The sequence below is a fragment of the Gopherus evgoodei genome, chromosome 8, assembly GCF_007399415.2.
Source record: "Gopherus evgoodei ecotype Sinaloan lineage chromosome 8, rGopEvg1_v1.p, whole genome shotgun sequence".
Classification (NCBI taxonomy): Eukaryota; Metazoa; Chordata; order Testudines; family Testudinidae; genus Gopherus; species Gopherus evgoodei.
The window spans coordinates 112,740,027-112,763,371 of NC_044329.1; the positions used below are offsets into that span (position 1 = coordinate 112,740,027).

The following is a 23,345-nucleotide window of genomic DNA, read 5'->3' on the forward strand; positions in this document are numbered from 1 at the left end:
CTATAGCCTGCAGGGCCGGCTTTAGGAAGTGTGGGGCCCAATTCGAACATTTTCAGCGGGGCCCTGGCAGGGATGACTTAAAAAAAAAAAGTGGAAAAAAAAAAAGCCTTTCATTTCTTTCATGTGTTATTTGCTTTCCATAACTATATAAATAATAAAATTGTATATTATGTACATTGCATCATATATGCTGTTGATTGGTTATTAATGACTGCCGTTTCACATGTGTGGGTCCCAGCTGCTCCCTGCCCCCCCTCAATGAGGCAGGTGTGCAGGGTTACTGGCCTGGGAACTGCAGGGCAGCAGTGGACATGGGGCTGGCTGGAGGCAGGGCAGGGGCTGACTGGAGGTAGGGTCTGGCTGCAGACAGGGCAAGGGGTGCGGGGCTGGTTGGAGACAGGGGAGTGTGGGGTGGGCTGGCTTCAGGCAGGGCCGCAGGGGGATGCAGCAGGGGTTGGCAGGGCTGGAGACACAGGAGTGTGAGACTGGCTGGCTTCAGGCAGGGGGGTGCAGCAGGGGTTGGCTGGAGACAGGGCAGGGATTGCAGGGCTGGTACGGGCAGCAGTGTGTGTGGGGCTGGCTGGCTTTCGACAGGGCCACAGGGGTGTGTGGCAGGGGTTGACTGGAGACAGGGCAGGGGGTTTGGCAGGGGCTGGCTGCAGGCACAGGGTGCAGAGCTGGCTGCAGGCAGGAGGAGAGGAGCTGGTGTGGGCAGGGCAGGAGGTGCAGCAGAGGCAGCTGGAGCCCCAGTCCTTTAAATAGCCCCCAAGCTCCCTGCTATTCCAGGGCTTTGGGGGCTATTTAAAGGGCCCAGGGCTCCCCAGCTTCTATCCCGCCCTGGACCTTTTAAATAGCTGCGGGAGCCCTGGGGAATGCATGGTGGTGGCGGGGCTCTGGCTGCTATTTAAAGGACCGGGGTGGCAGAGGCAGCTGGAGCCCTGGCCCTTTAAATAGCCCCCGGAGCCCCTCACTACCCCAGGGCTCTGGAGGCTATTTAAAGGCCCGGAGCTCCAGCCGGGAGAGTGGGGCCACAGGGCTTGTCGCACTCCGGCCGGGGCTCCAGCCGGGAGAGCGGGGCTGCGGGGCTCGTCGCGCTCCGGCCGGGGCTCCAGCCGGGAGAGCGGGGCCGCGGGGCTCGTCGCGCTCCGGCCGGGGCTCCAGGCGGGAGAGCAGGGCTGCGGGGCTCGTCGCGCTCCAGCCGGGAGAGCGGGGCCGCGGGGCTCATCGCGCTCCGGCCAGGGCTCCAGCCAGGAGAGCGAGGCTGCGGGGCTCCAGCCAGGAGAGCGGGGCCGCGGGGCTTGCTGCGCTCCGGCCGGGGCTCCAGCCAGGAGAGCGAGGCTGCGGGGCTCCAGCCAGGAGAGCAGGGCCACGGGGCTTGCTGCGCTCCGGCCAGGTCTCCAGCCAGGAGAGCAGGGCCACGGGGCTTGCCGCACTCCGGCCGGGGCCCCAGCCACTAGAGCGGGGCTGCGGGGCTTGCCGCGCTCCAGCCGAGGCTCCAGCCGGGGCCATTGGCCTTGCCAGGCTCCAGCCTGCGCTTCGCTCAAGGGAGCAGGACCACTCGGAAGACCCTGGAGCAGATCGCAGCCAGGGACCCGGGGTAAGTTTAAAACAAAAAAGTGTCTAAGGCGCAGGGCCCTCTTAGGCGTGGGGCCCGATTCCTGGGAATCAGGCGAATCGGCCTAAAGCTGGCCCTGATAGCCTGTACCTACACAGCCAGCTTGAGAGGGATTTTTCCCTCATTAGCATCTGATGAATGTTGACAACATGCTCAGTTGTGACTCTAACTGCCCCTGTAATGCCAGTGAAGACATTCACTTGAAAATGTTCACAGCAAGATTCTGCCTGGTGCTAGTTTGCCTTGCCCATTGGGAAAAGAGAGATCAATGTATCTTTGAAGATGGGTGTATGAACCAAGAAAGCATCTCCCTTATGTTCTCACTTCAAAAATGAAGAAACATCTGGTTGAGGCCAACATGAAATCTCCATGTATGTGGCATGCTCCAGAGATTCTGGATGCTTACCATGCATTAGCTACAGACAGACTGTGCCACTCTCTTTCTGCACTCCTGGAACAGTGAGCAATCTCTTGGCATTGCCTGGAGTGTTTTCTGGGTGGAGCACCATGTGGTAGATAAATCTTGTTTGAGATGGTGCAGGCATAAGCTGCTGGGCTGTGCATGTCCAGGCCATGAGAAGTTGTGAATCACAAAGTGGAGGATATAAAGGCCTGTTTTTTCTGTCTCACTCTTCCACAGATTCAGCCTTTTTCTCCTTTGCTCTTGTTCTCTATATTGAATATTATCTGATCCTGGGCCATGCATCCTCCAAACATATACCTTTCCCCACAGCACTATTTAACATCACCACCAGCCAACAATATTTACCTCAATTTATCATCAATACATTCACTACCCTTCTTTCCTCTCCAAGGTGGCTAGTGAGGATGACAAAGGTACTATTCAAATCAGAGACATAGAAAGATTATTTTTAACCCTGCTTGGCTTGTAAGGGTGATATAAAAATTGTGGATTTGTGAAGAAAAAAAGTAAGGCTTTGGATTCTAAGTTGGAGGAAATACTCATCAGTTTAAACGCTTCCAGTCATCCCCACCAGCCAAGAAATGTGGCTGAAAGATCATGATGCCAGTTTTGCGATATAACTGCATGAAGTTACAACTCTAAATCAGCATTTGCATGTCTTCACTGAACTCTCAGATCTAGAATTTGGAGAGATTTCATTTTGGCTGGATCCACGTGGTAAAGAGACTGACGCAACAAAGCAAAGGATTAGCATGCCAGATGAACACACTGCAGTTTTCCCCCCTGGCATCATCTATCCTGGAGAGACAATCCTGAAAAGAGTGCTCTTATGCCTCACGCTCCCTGGTTTTCTTTGGGAGAAACGGCTTTTAAACAGCTCTTCTGGAGCTCTAAGCAGAAGGAAACTGAGCAGGTGAGAGGTTCCAATAAGAATGATTGCTGTATTATTAGACTTTGAAATTTCCTAGAAGACGATCAACAGTTTGCAACTGCTATGGGGAAGAAGCTGTCTGAGTACCGTAAGATTCATGACAGATTAACATTCAAGTGAGATTCTGAAAGAGCCTATGGAGGGCAAATATTTGAACCTTCAGTGCACCAATTGTACTAGGTGCAAAAAATGAATTAACAACAACATGAAGACTTCTTGAGGCAATGCTATTTATCCGTAATCTCTAGCACCAACTTCCTGGGAGACTGGGCTGAATGTTTTTTCCTGATCAGTAACTGGTACTGTATTTTAACAAGTATCAGAGGGGTAGCTGTATCTGTCGTTTTTTACAGATCCAGACTAAGAGCCCTGTGGCACCTTATAGACTAACAGACGTATTGGAGCATGAGCTTTCGTGGGTGAATAGCCACTTCGTCAGATGCACGTCATTCACCCACGAAAGCTCATGCTCCAATACGTGTTAGTCTATAAGGTGCCACAGGACTCGTCGTCACTTGTATGGAACAACTTACTCTCAATTTTTACTGACTAGATGTGTGTTTCCCTCGTTTCTGCACAGGGAGTTACTGAAGATCACTGTGGTGCTAAGTGTTTCCATTTCTATATACATCAGAGACAGAGAGTGTGTACACACAAGTTACCTTGTAATAAACTAGTAAATGACAACATAAATGCCACAATAACTTTAATGCTGGCTTGCTTCCTATGACATTTTCGGATTTTTCCAGTTCTGTTTCCAAAGATCCATGTGATTGGTTCTTCAAACCTACCGACCACTATGCCTACCTTCATGCCTCCAGCTTCCATCCCGGGCACATCACATGATCCATTGTCTACAGCCAAGCACTGAGGTACAACCGCATCTGCTCTAACCCCTCAGACAGAGACCAACACCTACAAAATCTCCACCAAGCATTCTCAAAACTACAATACTCGCATGAGGAAATAAGGAAACAGATCAACAGAGCCAGACATGTACCTAGAAGCCTCCTGCTGCAAGACAAGCCCAAGAAAGAAACCAACAGGACTCCACTGGCCATCACATACAGTCCCCAGCTAAAACCTCTCCAATGCATCATCAGGGATCTACAACCCATCCTGGACAATGATCCCACACTTTCACAGGCCTTGGGTGGCAGGCCAGTCCTCGCCCACAGACAACCTGCCAACCTGAAACATATTCTCACCAGTAACTGCACACCACACCATAGTAACTCTAGCTCAGGAACCAATCCATACAACAAACCTCGATGCCAACTCTGCCCACATATCTACACCAGCGACACCATCACAGGAGCTAACCAGATCAGCCACACCATCACCGGTTCATTCACCTGCACGTCCACCAATGTAATATACACCGTCCTATGCCAGCAATGCCCCTCTGCTATGTACTTCGGCCAAATTGGACAGTCTCTCCGGAAAAAGATAAATGGACACAAATCAGATATTAGGAATGGCAATATACAAAAACCTGTAGGAGAACACTTCAACCTCCCTGGCCACACTATAGCAGACCTTAAGGTGGCCATCCTGCAGCAAAAAAACTTCAGGACCAGACTTCAAAGAGAAACTGCTGAGCTTCAGTTCATCTGCAAATTTGACACCACCAGCTCAGGATTAAACACAGACTGTGAATGGCTTGCCAGCTACTGAACCAGTTTCTCCTCCCTTGGTCTTCACACCTCAACTGCTAGAACAGGGCCTCATCCTCCCTGACTGAACTAACCACATTATCTCTAGCTTGCCTGCATATATATACCTGCCCCTGGAAATTTCCACTACATGCATCTGACAAAGCGGGTATTCACTCACGAAAGCTCATGCTCCAAAACGTCTGTTAATCTATAAGATGCCACAGGATTCTTTGCTGCTTTTACAGATCCAGACTAACATGGCTACCCCTCTGATACGTCTCTTGGGAGACTATTCTATAGCTCTAAACACACATCATGACTAACTTTATCAGTCAGCAGACGATATCAGGCAGGGCTGACATATGTACTAAAGAGAGCACAGCTGTCATAGGTTGCTATGCTTCTCCATGAAAGCTCTCAGAACGGGCTACCTTGAAGAAGATCCAGCAGTAAGAAAGGCCTTTTGAGCTTGAAATATGTGGTAAGTATGGAGCTGTTACTCTTTAATTTCTGAGGGACACTCGTAGAACTGAAATGCATGGGATGTTTGTCTTCTTTTTATATGAGTAGTGTTTATGGATGCAACTACTCAAGTCTTCCAAAGTTACAATTTAATTAGATCTGTCTCTCTTTTCTAATAGAATTAACTCAATCTCCATTCAAGTGCATCTTATGCTTAGAAGGCAACTGTAAAACAGAATTGTGGGGTTTCAGGTCTAATTTCTTTGATCAAACATGCACATGGTTCACAAATAAAATATTTTGTCTAGTTGCCAGCCCTCCAAACTCCATCTGTAATCTGGGAGACACGCTGGATTTTGCCTCACACATTATCACCAGCAAAATGATCTGCAGGCCAAACCAGGCCACAGTGATACCCATGCAATCCCATGGTCTTCCACTGTGCCCCCAATGTGTGCGTAACTCAACTTCCCTTGCTGTATGCAGTGTCGATGTAGCTGTGTCGGTCCCAGGATATTAGAGAGACAAGCTGGGGGAGGTGATATCCTTTATTGGACCAACTTCTATTGGCGAGAGAGACAAGCTTTTGAGCCACACTTAGCACTCCTTCAGCACTGCGTGGCTCGAACGCTTGTCTCTCTCACCAACAGAAGTCGGTCCAATAAAAGATATCACCTCCCCCACCTTCTCTCTCAACTTCCCTCAGATAGCTAGGGACTATCCAGCACTACTACTTCAACAGAATACCATGATGTGATAGGGCCTAACCAGTATGGCTTCTGCCAAGGAAAATCAAGGCTTACTAACCTATTAGAATGCTTTGAATATTTCAATAAAATAGTGGCTAAAGGAGAACTGGTCAACATAATTTATTTGGACTTTGTCAAAAACCCTCACAAAGTCTATTCATGGGGTGAGAGTCATAGGACTGGAAGGAACCTCCAAAGGTCATCTAGTCCAGTCCCCTGCACTCATGGCAGGACTAAATATTATCTAGACCAGGGGTGGGAAAACTACGGTCAGTTGGCTGACCCGCTTTAAGCCCGCTTTTAAGCTCCCGCTCTGGCACTGCACCATGTGGCTTGGCCCTGCTCTGACACTCCAGCCAAGTCAGGGGCTGCACCATGCAGCTCATCCCTGCTCCGGTGCTCCCGGTGGGGCACAGGGTCGGGGGCGTGGCTCCTGGAAGCCGTGGCATGGCCCTGCTCCGGCTTCTACCCGACCCGCTCCAATGGCCCCCTCTGGTACTCCAATGGGAGCTGCAGGGGTGGCACCTGCAGACAGGGCAGTGTGCAGAGCTGCCTGGCTGTGCCTTCGTGTAGGAGCTGGAGAAGGGACATGCCGCTGCTTCTGGGAGCTGCTTGAGGTAAGTGCTTCTTGGAGCCTGCACCCTTGAGCCTCTCTCCACACCCAAACCCCCTGCCCCAGCCCTGATCCTCCTCCCTCTCTCCAAACCCCTCAATCCCTGGACCACCCTCCTGCACCCCAAACCTCTCATCCCCAGCCTCACTCCAGAGCCCGCATCCCCAGCCAGAACCTGCACCCCTTCCCGCACTCTTGCCCCAGCCCTGATCGCCATCCTGCCCTCCAAACCCCAATGCCCTCTGATCCTGATGCACTGGTCCCAGCCCAGAGCCCCCTCCTACACCCCAAACTCCTCATCCCCAGGCCCACCACAGAGCCCTCACCTCCTCTCGCACCCCAACCCCAATTTTGTGAGCATTCATGGCTCACCATACAATTTCTATTCCCAGATGTGGCCCTTGGGTCAAAAGGTTTGCCCGCCCCGATCTAGACCATCCCTGACAGATGTTTGTCTAATCTGCTCTTAAAAATTCCCAATGATGGAGATTCCACAACCCCTCTAGACAATTTATTCCAGTGCTTAAGCACCCTGACAGTTAGGAAGATTTTCCTAATGTCCAGTCTAAACCTCCCTTGCTGCAATTTAAGCCCATTGCTACTTGTCCTATCCTCAGAGGTTAAGAAGAACAATTCTTCTCCTTCTTCCTTGTAAGAACCTTTTATGTACTTGAAAACTGTTATGTCTCCTCTCAGTCTCCTCTTTTCCAGATGAAACAAACCCAATTTTTTCAATCTTTCCTCATAGGTCATGTTCTCTAGACCTTTAATCGTTTTTTGTTGCTCTTCGCTGGACTTTCCCCATTTTCTTCACATCCTTCCTGAAATGCGGTGCCCAGAACTGGACAGAATACTCTAGTTGAGGCCTAATTAGCGCAGAGTAGAGTGGAAGAATGACTTCTCATGTCTTGCTCACAACACTCCTGCTAATATATCCCGGAATGATGTTTGCTTTTTTTGCAACAGTGGTACACTGCTGACTCATATTTACCTTGTGATACACTATGGCCCCCAGCTCCCTTTCCGCAGTGCTCCTTCCGAGGCAGTCATTGCCCATTTGTATGTGTGCAACTGATAGTACTCCACTTAGGAAGGAACATTGCATTTGTCCTTATTGAATTTCATCCTATTTACTTCAGACCATTTCTTCAGTTTGTCCAGATCAGTTTGAATTTTAATCCTGTTCTGCAAAGCACTTGCAGCCCCTCCCAGCTTGGTATCGTCCACAAACTTTATAAGTGTCCTCTCTATGCTGTTATCTAAATCATTGATGAAAATACTGAACAGAACCGGACCCAGAATTGATTCCTGCGGGACCCCACTCATTATGCCCTTCCAGCTTGATTGTGAACCACTGATAACTACTCTCTGGGAACAGTTTTCCAACCAGTTATGCATCCACCTTATAGTAGCTCCATCTAGTTGGATGTTTGGATCTAGTTGGATACTAGATGTTGGAGAAGAGTCGACATGGCTTTTGTAAAGGGAAATCATGTCTCACCAATTGATTAGAATGCTTTGAGGGTGTCAGCAAACATGTGACAAGGGTGATCCAGGGATATAGTGTATGTTGTCATTCAGATAGCATTTGACAAGGTCCCTTACCAAAAGCTCTTAAGCTAATTAAGGAGCCATGGAATCGGAGGAAGGTCCACTCCAGGATCAGTAAGTGGTTACAAGATAGGAAACAAAGGATAGGAATAAATGATCAGTTTTCACAATGGAGAGAGGTAGGATCTGCTCTGGGACCAGTGCTGTACAATATATTCATAAATGAACTGGAAAAAGGGGTAAACCGTGAGGTGGCAAAATTTGCAGATGATACAAAATTACTCAAGATAGTTAAGTCCAAAGCTGACTGTGAAGAATTACCGAAATTTCACTAAACAGGGTGACTGGGCAACAAAATGGCAGATGAAATTAAATGTTGATAAATGCAAAGTAATGCACATTGGAAAATATAATCCTTATTATACATACAAACTAATGGAGTCACAATCAATTGTTACCACTCTAAAAAGAGATCTTGAAGTCATCTTGGATAGTTTTCCAAAAACATCTGCTCAATGTGCAGTTAAAAAAACAGAATGTTAGGAACCATTAGGAAAGGTACAGGAAAATAAGACAGAAAGTATCATAATAGACTCATAGACTCTAGGACTGGAAGGGACCTCGAGAGGTCATCGAGTCCAGTCTCCTGCCCTCATGGCAGGACCAAATACTGTCTAGACCATCCCTGATAGACATTTATCTAACCTACTCTTAAATATCTCCAGAGATGGAGATTCCACAACTTCCCTAGGCAATCTATTCCAGTGTTTAACTACCCTGACAGTTAGGAACTTTTTCCTAATGTCCAACCTAAATCTCCCTTGCTGCAGTTTAAGCCCATTGCTTCTTGTTCTATCATTGGAGGCTAAGGTGAACAAGTTTTCTCCCTCCTCCTGATGACACCCTTTTAGATACCTGAAAACTGCTATCATGTCCCCTCTCAGTCTTCTCTTTTCCAAACTAAACAAACCCAATTCCTTCAGCCTTCCTTCATAGGTCATGTTCTCAAGACCTTTAATCATTCTTGTTGCTCTTCTCTGGACCCTCTCCAATTTCTCCACATCTTTCTTGAAATGCGGTGCCCAGAACTGGACACAATACTCCAGTTGAGGCCTAACCAGTGCAGAGTTAAGCGGAAGAATGACTTCTCGTGTCTTGTTTACAACACACCTGTTGTATATAATATATAATATTATATATATTATATTATATAATATATATATTTATATAATACTATATAAATCCACAATATCACCACACCTGGAATACTGCAGTTCTGGTCACCTCATCTCAAAAAAGATATTAAAATTGAAAAAAAGTACAGAGAAGAGCAACAAAAATTATTAGGGCATATGGAACAGCTTCCATATGAGGAGAGATTAAAAAGTCTGGGACTGCTCAGCTTAGACTAACGGGGGAATATGACAGAGGTCTATAAAATGTGAATGCTGTGGAGAAAATAAGTGTTGCATCCCTTCACATAACATGCAAACCCAATAAATTACTAGGCAGCAGCTTTAAAAAGAATTAGGTAAGTTCCTGGAGGCTAGGTCCATCAATGGCTATTAGCCAGGATAGTCAGAGGTGCAACCCCATGCTCTGGGTGTCCCTAGCCTCTGACTGCTAGAAACTGGAAGTGGATGACAGGGGATAGATCACTCAGTAATTGCCCTGCTCGGTTCATTCCCTCCTAAGCACCTGGCATTGGCTGCTGTCAGCAGACAGGATTCTGGGCTACATGGACCATTGGTTTGACCCAATATGGCTGTTCTTATGGTCTTCGGCTGACAAATTTACTTCTCAATTGTCTTGTTTGCAGCCAGGAAAGCCACTCTCTAACTAAATTAGAAAAACAACATTAAAGTAATGTTACATTTCTCGTTTAATCTAACATAAGTAAGGAAATATAGAATTCAGCATCTAGATTCTGAGGTGATGGGTGATTTGTAGGTATCAAAGCCAGAACAGCTGCACCACAGTCATCTAGAATACCCTGGCATGTCTAGGTATTAGCAACACACAGGATGCAACGATGTAACAACTGTTATTACCCAGACAATACAAGGTGAGTTAAACAGTGATTCTGATTGCTCTTAGCCCTAGTTGAAGTTAAGTCCTTAATGCTCACCTCTACCCCGATGATTCTCAGGGAGTCAGAACCTCAAGAAGCCTCCTATTTCCCCCCTCCCTATCCTCAAGATCTCATTTTGCAGTCACCACCTTAGCAGCTGAGAAACGAGCAAAACTTTGAAGTAGTCAACACGGCTGCTAAGTCAGCCTGCCGGAGCAATACAGAGGAACCCACTGTTGAGCAGTGCAAGGCACTTTCCTTAGGAGTAGGACGTGCACCTTGCCACCAGGGCTGTGAGACTGAACAGTGAATGAGGCTCTCCAGCAGGGCAAGGCAGAGCATCATACATAGCTCATTCACAAATAATTGTCTTAATTTTATCTTTCGTTAAAAATGTGGTACACCACCAGCTAAGGCAAAAAATCCTTCTAGGCAGCTCTGTTTCTATCCATGTCACAGTGCTGCCAGGAAGTTTCCCAATGCAGCAAAACATGCAGAGACTCACTGTACTGCAGCTCTCAGGAATGCAATGTTTACAGAGGGCATTTATCCCAGTATCACACCAGTCTCCTTTATACAGTTAGACCAACTTCAGTGACAAAGAACAGAGGGATTTAAATCTGTGGCACAGTCTCCCAAGGGAGACTATAGAAAACCTATTACTTAGGCCATATAAAACTAGACTCCTTGAGCAAATACAGGGGAGAGCAGTGGTGTATTGGCCAGGAGGATGGACAAGACATTTCTAATCTCATCTTCTGCAGAAAGGGAACATTTCATCCCTCTTAAAATGAGCTATAGTGAACATTTGGGGTTGCAGCATTCAACTTTGCGTACAGACATACTGCATCTAAACCGAACCAAACTCTCCTCCATAATTTTATAACTGTTATTGACACATTTTTTCTTGGCAAGAAGATGTAAAAGAAAATGAGACAAACATTAGCCAAAAAGGGATGTTCCAACTGATCCTTTTGTAAGTAACCAAGCAAAAATAAGGATTCAACACAGCTAACTTTTGTTTACCATTGCAATGCTGAAACCACTGTTAGATGAGTGTTTATAATGGGACATATTGTTTCAGGCCTTCGGAGATCCAGCTCTCTGCAGAAATCATTTGCAACTGTCAAATGTTTATCATTTGCAGTGTTTCAAACTGGGTAACTCCAGGAACTGAGATGGAGCCAGCAGATGGTGAGAGAAATTAAGCTCATGACATGGTTCAGTAATCAGTGAACCACAATCAGAGAGAGGTGCTTCCCGCCCCAATAAAATGTACTCTGGAGTTTCACTAGATTCTGGGGCTCCATTAAAATGCACCAGAACTTCCCTGACTTCTGGAAGGGAAAGTCCATCCAGTAAAACTAACCTCGCGGCTTCTTAGCTTGGAACTAAAGCCGACTGTGTACGTAGCCCCTCTGCTGCTATCCTGCTTCTCTCAACAGGAGCCACTTCATGGCAGAGTTTGGCAGCACACCCAAGATGAATGCACAGGGGCTCAAAACAAGTTCAGTTATATGCAGCAGATAAGTAGTTTAGGATACAAGGCATGAGGGATTTCGATAAACGAATGCTGGAAATGGAAGTTACGGAGATAATATTTTAGCATTCATTAAACTTAAAACCAGGAGAATTAAGCTCTAAATGTATTTCTTCAATGGTGCCTTGATATGACACAAAATGCTCTGGGCAGCAGCAGGCTGAAAAGTCTGTTCACAAAGCATCAGTGTTCACCGAGGTTCAGATAATTTCTCACCACTGTTTATTAAGGCAACAAACTGAAGTGTAACAATGCCTATTTTCCAAACTCTTGGGAGAAAGCACAGTGCTTCGCAGCTGAGCGAGCTCACTACACTGGCCGGGGCGACGGTAAACCCTGGTGAAAGATCCTGCGCTACTTTTTCCCTGTGCCTGCCAATTGGAATTTGCAAATCAGTACTGAGAGAATGCAGATTACGTGAGACCAGTGGAGAACATAATTACCTCTGCCTTTCTTAATACAGTGACGAAGCTGAAGATGCAAGGCGTTTTGTTAAAGAGCACTATGTGGAGACTCCTGTAATCAGGTTTGTTCAGGGTAGGAAATGTTGTCAAATTCTTGCCACACTGCTCATCCTTCTCTATTTACATTTCATATAATCGCCCTACTTAAAAACTCGAAAATTCTAGATGTAATCCTGCACACTACAACTGAATAATATATTTATTAATTTGTTACGTGGAGTACCCACTAACTGTCCCTGAAGGTTTCCTTGGGAATGTGTGTCAATTTATTGATTCGAACCCTCCCCTGTTTGCTTTGCTTTAACCCTACCGCTAGGCATGCAAGAGTGTACTTGTATGCTGCTTCAGGTCATAATTGAAAAAGACAGAAATGTTCAATATGACTCATACATAATTCAGCTTATCAGCTGCCCAGGAGAAAAAGAGAAGAGGAGGTGTTTGCATGTCTCCCTCACCCGTCGCCATCAACAGGAGAAATAATTTTCAATTACACTAAGTATATGCAGCTCTGCTCACAAACAGGATTTGAAGTTAGACAGAAAAAAATAGGGAGATGGAAGCAGCAGATTAAGGATGTGGCAGGGAATCAAACTGTTCCAGAACATTCACATGTGTTTGAGCTCCCGGCTCCTACAGGAAGAGATGAGACTCCAGCTTGCCTCTTAATATACTGAATAGAGTAAGTTAGCAATCAGAAAAGACAATGTGCCACTGATGCACAAAACACAGCAGAAATCTAAATCAAACAAAGCTCCAAATTAGTCTGCAATGAGGACAACAGAAAAGTCAGCTAAACCCTGAGTGTTTGTGAACAACTGGCTTCAATGCTAAGGTCTGTGCTCTAAAGATCAAATTGTGGAGAAGAATTCAAAAGGTTGAAATGTAAAATCAATATGTGCTGTGTCTTTAGCAGCATGTACCCCTGCGAATGTCTGTGATCAGCAGAGCTCTGCCGCACACCTGGGATCTTTGCACTAGTCAAGCTCTTGACAGACAGCAGGTCTGCACCATTTCAATTTCCACCTGACAGCAATTACAAAAATTACATTAACCTCCCTATCAGTGAGAAAAGCCAAACCCCACCAAGATGCCTGGGCATTTCACCCTCCTATTTAATTTTCTCATTTGCTTCACACAAAACATGTGCCGTTTCCAAATAGCTTGGTGGAATTTTTGTTGGGGAAGAAAAGCAAGAGAAAGGAGCCTGGGCCAAAAAATATTCCCTGAGATGTGAGTGCTGGAGTGCGCCCTACAGGGTCAGTTAGCCAGGGCTAGTACGCATGCTGACATTACCTGAGCAAAGAGAAGTGGTTTCAGGTACAGCCACAATGCAGGAGAAGTGTCACAAACCCCCATGCTTGTGCATAGCAGCCATCAAGTGCAATATGGAAACAGGCACAACAAACAGTGGCATTGAGAATAGAAGGGCAAAGATTTGGCTAAAACGATAAGAACTTATCTGTAAAAATCCTCAAAGTAGAAAAAAGCATAAATCTCTATGTCCACGTCTAATTAGCTGTGTACCGTATTTGAACAAACAGAGCTCATCTTCTCCCTCAGCCCCAGGGAATGTGAGTGGGAGATTCCCTGGCTCCCCTGCCAGCTCACAATTGCTTGTGTGCATGCACCCAACAAACCCGCACATACCGGGTTGAAAGAGACGTTCCATTGTAAACCCCATCTCCCCTCCCTCAGAACTTTCCTCAACATTTTCCTTTGGGGATGAAACTCCCTGCTTAATTGCAGCCAGCAGCACACATTTATTATTTTACACTGTGGTAACGCCCACCATGGGCTTGGTGCTGCCTCTAGAGTGGAGGTAGGGCAAATGGGGAATGGAGGCCCCGAGACTGAGAGGGTTACTGCATGGGAAGTAAGCACTGCAGCAAAGCACTGAACAGCTTCCCAAGCCTCTGGCTAGTGCCCAATCCACTGGAGCGTCACTCCTCTTTGCTAGGTCTGGCACCAACAAACCAACCAGGAGCTTCGGCCAAATGTTGTGGTTTAGTTCTCACAGTACAGTCAAGCCCTCTTCACTGTAGGATTATTCAAGAGTTTATTCATGCCAAGTATTCTACTTCATCTTCTGCTGGAAAACAGCCCTTCCTCCTTTATCAAAGATATCGAATGCAAATAAAAATTCCACTTGGAGGAAGTCCTGCATTTGAGCACCTCAGGGCAATTTATAGTCTCATTATATAAACAAATACTATCATATCCATGTATAGCAAAATAAGTAACTTTATCTTAGACAAACGTGGACAATAATGATTACAATCTATAAAACAATTACATGGAAAAAAGCAATGGTATCTAAAGACACTGTCCCTTTATACGAAATACATACTAAAACCATTTAGAAGGACCGGCACAAGAACTAAAATAAAAGTCATATTATACTGCAGGCAAGTATCAAGATCTTTATATCAAACGTAGTGCTTTATGTAGCCACTCCAGTCCTCCGTAAAGAGAGGAAACAGAACTGAAAGTTGCAAAGAATCCTGTGGCACCTTATAGACTAACAGACGTTTTGGAGCATGAGCTTTCGTGGGTGAATACCCACTTCGTCGGATGCATGACGAAGTGGGTATTCACCCACGAAAGCTCATGCTCCAAAACGTCTGTTAATCTATAAGGTGCCACAGGATTCTTTGCTGCTTTTACAGATCCAGACTAACACGGCTCCCCCTCTGATACAGAACTGAAAGTTGTTACTACAATTAAAAGTAAAAATAGCTAAATTCCACACCAGCTGCAAAAGCTGAAGAGCAGCTTGCAAACCCATACACAAGCTGTGGCAATTTAGTCCAGATGGGGTAGAAATATAGATTAGGTTTTTCACATTTCAAAGTGCAGGTTCTTAGACACCATGGAGAGGGGCACTGTAGGACAGATGAGGAAGACCATAAAGGTGTGTGTCTGGCTAGATCCCAAAAGCTGGAAGTGGGCATGGCACAGATGCACTTCAAAGCAAAGCTCACAATCTACAGCTCCTTCCTGCTCATGAACATTGACATACAAAAACTTCTTCCATTGAAGGAAAAGATGGCAAATAATACTGGAGGCCTATGGCATTCCAGAACTAATCCAGAATACCTCAGTATTATCTGGAGTCACTAAGAAAACCTGCAGGTATCAAAGCCAGAAAACACAACACCAGCCTCTCTGCCAACATGAGAGATTCCCACCTACCTTCTAACACTGTTAATTTGGCACTGGTGTTTATTTCCCCAACACTGTTGGTTGCAGTGCACTCATAGATTGCTTCATCTCGATGAACACGCAGGGGTTGAATCCGGAGAACTGATCCTGACCCATCATCGAACTCAATAACCTGGACAAGGAAAAGAAAAGAGTTTTTTTTATTGGTTCCTACTGAAATGGAGACTGAAAGTGAGAATGAATTCAGGAATGGAATCCATAAATACAAATATACCACCTGACAAAAGAGACTTCCTTATCCGGTAAAGCAAGAAAATTCAGGATTAGGAATATGTTTGCCCTTTGGGGAGCCCCAGAACAAAAGGAGATCCAGTGCTGTTCTTTATGAAACAAAACTTGAAAAAATATCAACCTGCTAATACAGATGTGGATCCTCTGACTTAAAACATCTGAACTATATTTACACTGGTGATTTTACTAATCCCACTAACGGATTTTATTGCCAACTTTAACCTTGGTAAAATATAAAAGAACAGCACTCTAAGATCCTGTGGATTATAAGAGAAATATCAGCAAGTGTGGGACAAAAGGCTGATCCACTTCAGCAACCACTAACTTCAATAGTAGCTGAGGATGCTTGGTACCTTCCAGGATTGGGCCCTTCACAATAGTGGCACAATCAACAGTGACATAATTACAGTTCCTTTCCTAGTACAATCAATAGTCACTCATCTTTCCATCATGCTACGGTGGGAGAAGTATCACTCCAACTCTTCTACATGGCAGAGAAGAGGGGAACTTGCTATACTACAGGACCATTATAAACTCCTCTTTAATGGCAATTGCAAAGTCACAGCCTCAGGCCACAGTTAACTTTAAACTCATCCTGTTTCAATTACTGAAAAGAGCAAAACAATGGACACATGAAAAACTCAAGTATGTTCATGGTACTACAGCAGGAGTCGGCAACCTTTCAGAAGTGCTATGCCGAGTCTTCATTTATTCACTCTAATTTAAGGTTTTGCGTGCCAGTAATACATTTTAACGTTCTTAGAAGGTCTCTTTCTATAAGTCTATAATATATAACTAAACTATTGTTGTATGTAAAGTAAATAAGGTTTATAAAATGTTTAAGACGCTTCATTTAAAATTAAATTAAAAAATGCAGAGCCCTCCAGACCGGTGGCCAGGACCTGGGCAGTGTGAGTGCCACTGAAAATCAGCTTGCGTGCCGCCTTTGGCACACGTGCCACAGGCTGCCTAGCCCTGGTCTACAGGAAGCAGGACTACGCCTTAGGGGCACAGACCTCACCTCATCATTTTATCACTCAGGTCACATATGAGGTGAGCCAGCAAAACTGAGCACTAGGATGACCTGCTTCAAGTGAAGACACCATGCGACCCCCTCTCCTGCATGTAGTGCTGTGTCCCATGAAACACTCTTAATGCTACACATTCAAAGGATAAAGAAGAAAAAACTGACAAGAGTGGGCAGCAGAAACCACTGGAGATGAAAGAAGTGGCAGAAAACAAGAGAAATAAACAGAAGGTGAAAGATAAGTAGGGGCACTGAAACGCCAGTGGTGAGAAGTCTCCTGTGGCCAAGGTAGAAAACTGACACAAGAAAACCCACTTCAGGAGCCAGGAAGGGGAAGATGGGTATGAGGAGGCCGCTCCGATATGAAAAGCAAAAACATCAAAGAGCTGGAAACGCAGAGGAAGGGTTACATTCCCAATGGTGGAAGGGAAGAAAACGGGATGACCCAAAGGGAAGATAGGAGGAGAGGTGGGGAGAGGAACTCAAATTGCTTTTCCCATTAAAAATCTTAACACAATGTAGGGTGGGAAGCCCGGTTTGCCCCATCCCTGTTACTCTAAAGAAAAATCAGATTCTCCTTTGCCTCTTCTCCCTACTCCTATTCTGAATCTAAATCAGACCCAGAGATGGCAGCAGTGCTGGCTGGAAAGCTTCCTGCTGGAGCCTGGGTACCCCATTTTGGTCTGCTTGGGGCTGAGAGGCTACGTAGGCTTCCTTTCCCCACTCTCACACACAAAAATCCTACATAAATCTACTGTTTGTTAGGAGCCAGCTCTGACGTCTTAGTCAGTGTCTGCTACTGGTTCTGGGGTGACCAAGCCTAGACCAGATTCCTACCAGAACAGGCATTCAGTATGTTTAGTCAAATTCTGGCTCACCATGGCAACATCTGACCTAGGGCAGGGCTCAATGAAGGGAAAATTTCCCTTGCAGCAGTTCTCAGCCTCTTCTCCTACAGCAACTGACAGAAACTCAGGCTCTGACACTAGTTATTGTGCAGCTAAGATCTGCAAGGAATAGATTTGGTTCCAGATCTCTGTAGTTACCTCAAACCGCTGGGAGCTGACCTTCTTCCCTTTCTTCATCCATGTGATGCGAGGCTTGGGCTCTCCTGTTGCCTGGCACACAAACGAGGCCACTCCTCCAGAAATCCCAGTCTGATCTTCGGGAGCTTTCATAAAGCTTGGCTTGCCTGCAAGAAAACCACACCATCAGCAGTGTGCCACCTCAGACAAGCAAGGGATAGATCAGTACAGAAAGTGGGTACCATGTTATCCCAAGTTTTAGGACCATCAGTGTGTCTACTTTAAAACCCAATTTTAATGACTTTACTCATACCAATTCAGTGTAGACTGCAGCATAAGAGGCCCGGTTTCAGCTCAGAAACATTTTTTTCTTAAATAAAATAGTTCATCTGGCTGCATGGAAATGAAGGCAATGCAGACTCCCACTCACACTGACTCAGGGAGATGACACTGGGACAGGTTTTTCTGCTCTAATTTAAAATCTGTTCATTTTGTAAATAGAAAATTTTGCAGGTGAATAATGTGATCATGTCATTGGAAACTACAGACCAGCTGAGATGTTGAGGTTTATTGAGCGCATGCTGCACCTGAGAACGTTCAGAATCTAGCCCAAACCAATGGGCGCTATTAACAACGCACAATTGAGTCTTTAATTCAAACGTAGGCTCCCACCTTCCTAAAGATCCAAGGGTCCCTACATCCATCCAGCCTGGCATGTGACCGGTAAAAGACTGGAAGTGAGCAGAGAAACCAAAGGGACATTTAGGTCTGAGTGACTCAGCAAAAATGGAAGTTATTTAGTGATCAAGAGAAGACATTTCATGAAATATAGCATTGTTGTCTGAACATAGTATATGACTATGCTCCAGCTCAATATAATTAGTTATTGGGTTTGAACGCAGGGTTCATAGTTTTCTTAGGCAGATTCAGTCCCACAGAACACTGCAGCTCTTGCTCAAGTAGGTCCCTTTGCAGGATTTACACGGCTTTGCCTGGTCAGGAGCATGAGGCACACATGCTGTCAGTTCCATAAATCTCTCCCCCCCACGCACCAACTCACAGACACACACAGTTAAAACCAGCCCATGATGATTCCTCTCACCACTTGTGAGTTAAAAATCACAAGGAGTTAGGTAGGGAACCACTGTCCTGCAGAACTCAGGAGCAGCCCTCGGGGGATGAGGAAGAAGAGGGAGCCTTCCTCCTGTGAAGCTCAGTAGCTGCGCAAAGATAAGGGAATAACCATCTCCCTGCCTTCTCCTTCCCTGCTAACAAATAACAAAAATCCGGGGGGTCTTCTGGCATCGTAGGAGAAATCTTCCGTTGAGTGACCTGATGAATAATTTTCAAAGGGCTGGCTAAAACAGCCACAGTGCTCCATATACATATCGTTAAGAATGAATCAAATTTTAATACACAAACCCATTTCCCCCCTACGTGCCAGAACATCTGAAGAAAAATTTTTCCTTGGCTGGATTGAAAACTGAGACTCTATCCCCACCTAAAACCAAAATTCTCTTTCTACTTTACTGTGTGCTAACTGGTCACGTTAAATCCTAGTCTCTCCCCAGACTTAAGCTCAGCCAGTTAGCACATGGAAACAACCTGGCCTGGCCTGAGCAGAGTGCTAGTCAGCTCAAACCAGCTAGCACCATCTAACTACACAACTTGTAATGCTAGTCCAGACAAAGTCAAAAAGGATCAAAGCCTGTTCTCTGCCCCGCCCACCAAGTGCCTAAAGAAACAGTAGCAGGCGGCCAAGGGCAATGCCACCCACATTCTATATGCAACACAACCTGCTACTCCCCTTTATTTGCTTGGGATCAACCCAAGTTGCTCGTCAGTAACTACAGTGCACTCAGGCAATGCCTGAGTTACCATGGGCAGGGGAACTGCACTGGATCTAGGAGGAACGGATATACAATATTTTTCTCTAGGCCAATGCCATTAACAAGGATAATGGCAAAGCCTTTGTGAGCATGAGACAAGGCCCTATTCTAGCCTGATTCAGAAACATGCCGTCATCATCTCAGACACCTGGATTACCTAGCTACCTGAATCAGCAACCTTGTAAAGAATCTCTAGAAGGGATATGCAGAGGTCTGAGGAAGAAAATGGAGTAAAACAAGCGTCAGAGACCTGAGGAAGAGCTCTGTGTAAGCTCAAAACCTGTCTCTCTCACCAAAAGAAGTTGGTCCAATAAAAGATATTACCCACCTTTTCTCTCTCTAATAGCCTGGGACCGACAGCTACAACGACACTGTACACAACAGTGGTAACTAGAGACTGTTGAAATGTGAACTACGAAGTTCTGTAGAAGACAGCAAACAACAGAGTCTAGTGAAGTGGGGGAGCCTTTCAAGACTGGCAACATACGCTCATACACAGAAAAGGACCAAGGGGTTACAGTGGACGAGAAGCTGGATAGGAGTCAGCAGTGTGCCTTTATTGCCGAGAAGGCTAATGGCATTTTGGGCTGCATTAGTAGCAGCATTGCCAGCAGATCGAGGGAAGTGATTATTCCCCTCTATTCGGCACTGGTGAGGCCGCACCTGGAATATTGTGTCCAGTTTTGGGCCCCCCACTACAAGAAGGATGTGGAAAAATTGGAAAGTCTCCAGTGGAGGGCAACAAAAATGATTAGGGAGCTGGAGCACATGACTTATGAGGAGAGGCTGAGGGAACTGGGATTGTTTAGTCTGCAGAAGAGGAGAATGAGGGGGGATTTGATAGCTGCTTTCAACTACCTGAAAGGGGGTTCCAAAGAGGATGGATCTAGACTGTTCTCAGTGGTACCAGGTGATGGAACACAGAACAATGGTCCCAAGTTGCGGTGGGGGATGTGTAGGTTGGATATTAGGAAAACCCTTTTTCACTAGGAGGGTGGTGAAGCACTGGAATGGGTTCCCTAGGGAGGTGGTAGAATCTCCTTCCTTAGAGGTTTCTAAGGTCAGGCTTGACAAAGCCCTGGCTGGGATGATTTAGTTGGGGATTGGTCCTGCTTTGAGCAGGGGGTTGGACTAGATGACATGCTTAGGTCCCTTAACCCTGATATTCTATGATTCTGTGAAGCCTGGAAACTTGTGCTATTCAACTCAGTGACAGAGCGCTGATTGGCCCAACCATACAGGAAACAAACTGTTACATATTCATGGTTCAATAACGTACCTCATGGGAGATGAGGGCCTACTGACTGACTAAGGAGCAGGTGTGGCCCACCATTAGTATTGTTCGTTTGTTCTGTAGCAGCATCCAAAAGTCACAAAGAGGAACAGGGCCTACAGGTATACATGGTCTTTTTCCCCAAAAAGCACATGAACAGAAAAAAGCAAGACAAACCTGACCCAACCATAGAAATGAGACAGGGCTAGGCTTCCAGAGAATGATTTCTAAGGGCTTGTCTACACCACAGGTTATGTCAGTATAACATTTGTGGCACAACCACAAGCGATATAAATTACACTGACTGGCTGGCTGATGTGGATAGCGCTGTGTTTACGGGGGAGGCGGTGGTTTCATTATGGCTCTCCCATCGGCACAGAGTCTTCACCAAATGCTGCGTCCATGCAGCTGCGCCACTGTAGCGCTTCTAGATTAGACACCTAAGACACAAACTTTATGGCTCCTTGTCATGTCTGCAGCAGAGACACAGAGTCCTGACACTAAAGACAAGTAATTATTAGTTGTGGTTGCCTGACTTACATTGATTCCACATGTTTACTTATCTGTAATCATATCTATTCCTACTTAATTTATATTCATATATATTTGTATTTATTCCCCTCTACCATCTCTCCTAGTGAAATACTGATTTACTGTTCATGTTGATTGTGGTGATTGACTGGTTTGAAATGCAGGGCGTTGAGCTGATTTGTCTTGTATTGAATTTCTGCAGTTGATTTGTTCTTTTGATTTTGTTATTTACTTTGTGATGCTAGTAAACTAGTGTAAATTTATTAAATGACAAATGCAACAGAATCCAAAACTTCTGTCCTTGAAGAACATAGCTCACATATATATTGCATTATATACCTGTTCCCCAGACTGTGCATGCTGAGAACTTATTGATTTTTTTAAAACACGCAAAATAAAACTTTTTTTAAAAGGAACAAGGGGAAATTGGACTTGCACAGGAATAAAACCTGGAAAATTCATAGCCTTGTTCAGCATGCATTTACACCACTGGAATGAATCTCCTATTCCCTACACATTTCATTAAGCAATACCACTTTCTGGCAACCACCTAAATGCACAGGGAGTCTCAAAGTCACAAAGGGAGTTACAAAGATATACCTGTATATAAAACAAATTCCCAGACAACACATTTTGAGACAACAAAAAACATAATTAATTTTGAGTGTCCCAAAGAAGAAGGAAAAAAACCCTGAAGTTTGGAAGCCAGGAAACTCTGAGTTAAGATTATACAAACAACGACGACTCAGATTTCATGTCCTGGACCCCTGACCACATATACGGATAGGGATATGTGTGACCCACTGTACCTCCAAATAACACCCTGTACCCCCATATTCACCACTTGCATATGAGTATATGTTTTGTACAAAGTATGGCTTGTGAGGTATCATTTGAAAAGTTATAAACTGTTGAGCATCGCTATCCTGTCAAAACGTGTGCATCATCACTGTATATGAAGTTAAGAAATTTTGCTCTGTTTGATACTGAACCATGTTGTGAGTCTAGGAAATGCCCACAGACTAGCTCTCCAGTGTCAAAGGAGTGACCAACACCCAGCCAGGTGTTAAACAACCATCTGGGCCATTCACCAGTAGGAGAGATGTAAACAAGAGCGTTACCATTCACATGAGGGAGCACTGATTGAGTACCTACACCATGTGCCTGCCTAAACCCCCATCACACAACATGGGTCTTTCCAGCACCTGGAGGAGAGTATCAAATAATGGACAGGGACATCATCCCCCCTCCCCCCACCACAGAGGCAACAAGATAATTTGGAAGACAAAGAAATATTTAAATAGGGGAGCAGGGACTAACTGACAAAGCTTTCCAATTAGCAAAGACTGTAGAAACAACAAGGAGTCCTAGTGGCACCTTAGAGACTAACAAATTTATTTGGGTATAAGCTTTCATGGACTAGAACCCACTTCATCAGATGAATGAGGTGAAAAAAAGTAGGCAGGTATAAAACAGAGCACATGAAAAGATAGGAGTTGCCTTACCAAGTGGGGGTCAGTGCTAACGAGGCCAATTCAATTAGGGTGGAAGTGGCCCATTCCCAACAGCTGACAAGAAGGGGTGAATAACAACACAGGGACAATTACTTTTTGTAGTGCTAACAAGGCCAATTCAAACATGGTGAGTTTTGGGTAAGAGAAACTTTATTGCTTCAAATTTGACTTAACCTGACAAAGTTTATTAAATAGCTTGTAGTTTTTATCTTTTATTTCCTTTGTAACCAATTTTGAATTTTCATGCTTGTATCATTTAAAAATCTATCTTTCTGTAGTTAATAAACTTATTTTAATGTTTTATCTAAGCCAGGGTGTTTTCAATTGAAGTTTGGAGAATCTACTCAGGTTACAAAGGCTGGTGCATATTCGTACCCTTTGATGGTACGAGGAACTAATTAATGAGTTTACTCTGATCAAGGGGGTCTTGAGCAGTGTAAGATGCACATTTTCGAGGCTGGGGCAATTTGTGGTGTCTGCCTGTATACAGTTCACAAGTGGCTGTGAGAGCCTTCACATGCTAATGGCTGTGCGAGAGCAAAGCCCAAAGCGGCT

The 23,345-nt window shown here is 45.2% G+C and overlaps 1 protein-coding gene across 21 annotated transcripts in view; it reads right to left on the minus strand.

Annotated features, from left to right (window-relative positions):
* The window catches only part of PTPRF (protein tyrosine phosphatase receptor type F), a 630,174-nt gene that overhangs the window by 292,915 nt on the left and 313,914 nt on the right, over positions 1 to 23,345 (minus strand). For all 21 annotated transcript variants that reach the window (XM_030572314.1, XM_030572312.1, XM_030572306.1 and 18 more), the window contains exons 4-5: positions 17,605 to 17,750; positions 15,271 to 15,412 (exon numbers count right to left, since the gene is read on the minus strand). In XM_030572314.1, coding sequence (XP_030428174.1) covers positions 15,271 to 15,412; positions 17,605 to 17,750 — 288 coding nt within the window. The remainder of the gene's footprint in view (positions 1 to 15,270; positions 15,413 to 17,604; positions 17,751 to 23,345) is intronic.